This window comes from Cebus imitator, unplaced genomic scaffold (genome assembly GCF_001604975.1).
Source record: "Cebus imitator isolate Cc_AM_T3 unplaced genomic scaffold, Cebus_imitator-1.0 Scaffold154, whole genome shotgun sequence".
In the NCBI taxonomy this organism is placed as follows: Eukaryota; Metazoa; Chordata; class Mammalia; order Primates; family Cebidae; genus Cebus; species Cebus imitator.
The window spans coordinates 1,338,311-1,341,682 of NW_016107469.1; the positions used below are offsets into that span (position 1 = coordinate 1,338,311).

The window sequence follows — 3,372 nt, forward strand, 5'->3', positions numbered from 1 at the left end:
GCCAGATGTGGTGGCAGGCACCTATAATCCCAGCTGCTTGGGAGGCTGAGGCAGGAGAATTGCTTGAACCTGGGTGAGCCAGGGTTGCAGTGAGCCATTGCACTCCAGCCTCGGTGTCACAGTGAGACTCCGTCTCAAAAAAAACAAACAAAAAGAAAACCGATGCTGGTCTTCACTTAACATAGCTGATATTAAGTTACAATAAATTTTAAGACAAAGAACATCAATAATAAAAACATATCTGATTTAGATAGAGAACTTTCTACATATGTGATTACATTTATAAATCTCATTGGAAATATAAGCTTAATGGAAGCATTCCCTTTAAAAACTGGCACAGGTTGCCCTCTTTCACCACTTATATTCAACATAGTATTGGAAGTACTGGCCAGGGCAGTCAGGCAAGAGAAAGAAATAAAGAGTATTCAATAGGAAGAGAGGAAGTCAAATTGTCTGTTTACAGATAACATGATTCTATATTTAGAAAACTCCATCGTCTCATCCCAAAAACTCCTGACACTAATAAGACACTTCAGCAAAGTCCCAGGATACAAAATCAATGTGCAAAAATCAAAAGGCTTCCTATACACCAATAATAGAAAAAGAGAGAACCAAATCATGAGTGAACTCCCATTCACAATTGCTACAAAAAGAATAAAACCATTAGGAATACAACTTACAAGGGACGTGAAGGACCTCTTCAAAGAGAATAACAAACCACTGCTCAAGGAAATAAAAGAGGACATAAACAAATGGGAAAACATTCCATACTCATGGTTAGGAAGAATCAATCATGAAAATGGCCATACTGCCCAAGGTAATTTATAGATTCAAGGCTATTACCATCAAGCTACCACTGACTTTCTTCACAGAATTAGAAAAAAACTACTTTAAATTTCATATGGAACCAAAAAGCCCAGATAGCCAAGACAATCCTAAGTGAAAAGAACAAAACTGGAGGCATTATGCTATCTGACTTCAGACTACACTAGAAGGCCATGGTAACCAAAACAGCATGGTACTGGCACCAAAACATACATATAGACCAATGGAACAGAACAGAGACCTCAGAAATAACACCATACATCTACAGCCGTCTCATCTTCAACAAACCTGATAAAAACAAGCAAGGGGGGAAGATTCCCTGTTTAATATGTGGTGCTGGGAAAACTGGCTAGCCACATGCAGAAAACTGAAACTGGACCCCTTCCTTATACCTTATACAAAAATTAACTCAAGATGGATTAAAGACTTAAATGTAAACCCTAAAACCATAAAAACTCTAGAAAAAAACCTAGGCAATCCCATTCAGGACATAGGCATAAGCAAAGACTTCATGACTAGACCACGAAAAAGCAACTGCAACAAACGCCAAAATCAACAAATGGGATCTAATTAAACTAAAGAGCTTCTGCACAGCAAAAGAAACTCATCAGAGTCAACAGGCAACCTACAGAATGGGAGAAAATTTTTGCAATCTATCCATCTGATAGAGGTCTAATATCCGGAATCTACAAGGAATTTAAACAAATTTATAAGAAAAAAACAACCCCATCAAAAAGTAGGCAAAGGCTATGATCAGACACTTCTCAAAACACTTGTCAAAAGAAGACATTTATGTGGCCAAGAAACATATGAAAAAAAGCTCGTCATCACTGGTCATTAGAGAAATGTAAATCAAAACCATAATGTGATACCATCTCACACCCGTTAGAATGGCAATCACTAAAAAGTCAGGAAACAATAGATGCTGGCGAGGCTGTGGAGAAATAGGAAAACTTTTACACTGTTGGTGGGAGTGTAAATTAGTCTGGCGATTCCTCAAGGATTTAGAACCAGAAATAGCATTTGACCCAGCAATCTTATTACTGGGTATACACCCAAAGAATTATAAATCATTCTACTATAAAGGCACATCCACACACGTTTACTGCAGCACTACTCGTAAAAGCCAAAACTTGGAACCAACCCAATGCCCATTCTAAGACTGGATAAAGAAAATGTGGCACATATATACCATGGAATACCATGAAATCATAAAAAATGAGTTCATGTCCTTTGTAGGGACATGGATGAAGCTAGAAGCCATCATTCTCAGCAAACTAACACAGAAACAGAAAATGAAACATCACATGTTCACTCATAAGTGGCAGTCGAACAATGAGAACACATGGACACAGAGAGGGGAACATGACACACGAGGGCCTGTCGGGGGGTGGATACATGTTCAGCACATGTATCCCAGAACTTAAATAAAAAAAAAAAGAAGAAGAAGAAGAAAATACAACCTTAAGATTAGGATAAAAAGTAGTACCAATTCTTAGCAACTTCAAAAAAATTTTAACTACATGAATAATAGCTTCATAATAAACTACTCCCATAACAACACTATTAATGCAAATTTGCTTAGTGGATTAAACAAACATCTGCATCACATCTGCCATCCTCTCAAACAACATCTACCTTCTCTAAAACCTCAATCTGATCTGAGCCATCCCAATTCTCAACTACATAGCCACTCTACCTGAGATGAAAAAGGGCTGGGACTGAATGACTGCTGAAATATATTAAACCAGTCTAATTGCAGGGTAACTGAGGGGTTTTCTGCCTGAGGTAGTTTATCTTGGTTCACTTACCTACAAACACTACTGTAAACACTCTTCCCAATTATTTTATACACACTGAGACTGGCACCCCATGATATTGCATACACGGCATTCCCAGAAAAATAAACCTCAAGTAGAAAATATTCCTAAAATACCCATTTTTGTTTAAAAGGAAATTACTTATCTCTCCTGGTAAAAAGACGTAAAATGACAAAAATACAATAAACATTAAAATTAACAGTGTCAGGTTAATAAATCATTATCCATGATTTAGTTATATTAAAATACATCAATGTTTTTAATTATTTTCAGTTAACATAATTACAATGGAACTGTAAGCAATTATTACAGTTCAACTCCATGTAGTATTAACTTTTCTTCTCTTCTGATTCTTGTACCAATTGCAACTTTTCTTTTAATTCCTTCTGATCTTTGGCCAACTGTTCAAATATTGGTTGATAAATATATACTCCTCCAGCAATTCCAAGGACAGTAGCAAAAACCAGTTGTGGAAGAGTCAATCTCTTAAACATTGTTGCAACAAATACAGCACAAGGAAAAGGTGGTTTTGGAAAAAGTCACACTCCAAGCCCAGGAAATCTCTTCAAATCTGTGTACAAAAATGGAAAGCAAAGCCATCACTTAATACAATGTTCTTTTAAAAGATTTTATGTCATTACTTTGCACTGCAGTGAACAATATTTTTATAACATATTACTGATTAAAACAAGAATTTCAATACATAAGGAGTACAGAAATGAATTAG

At 36.2% G+C, this 3,372-nt stretch overlaps 1 protein-coding gene across 2 annotated transcripts in view; it reads right to left on the minus strand.

The window, feature by feature from the left end:
• Positions 1 to 2,849: 2,849 nt before the first annotated feature.
• Positions 2,850 to 3,372, minus strand: part of PIGBOS1 (PIGB opposite strand 1) — a 2,578-nt gene continuing 2,055 nt past the window's right edge. For both annotated transcript variants that reach the window (XM_017543372.2, XM_037743785.1), the window contains exon 2: positions 2,850 to 3,216. In XM_017543372.2, coding sequence (XP_017398861.1) covers positions 2,975 to 3,139 — 165 coding nt within the window. In that variant the 5' untranslated portion in view covers positions 3,140 to 3,216 and the 3' untranslated portion in view covers positions 2,850 to 2,974. The remainder of the gene's footprint in view (positions 3,217 to 3,372) is intronic.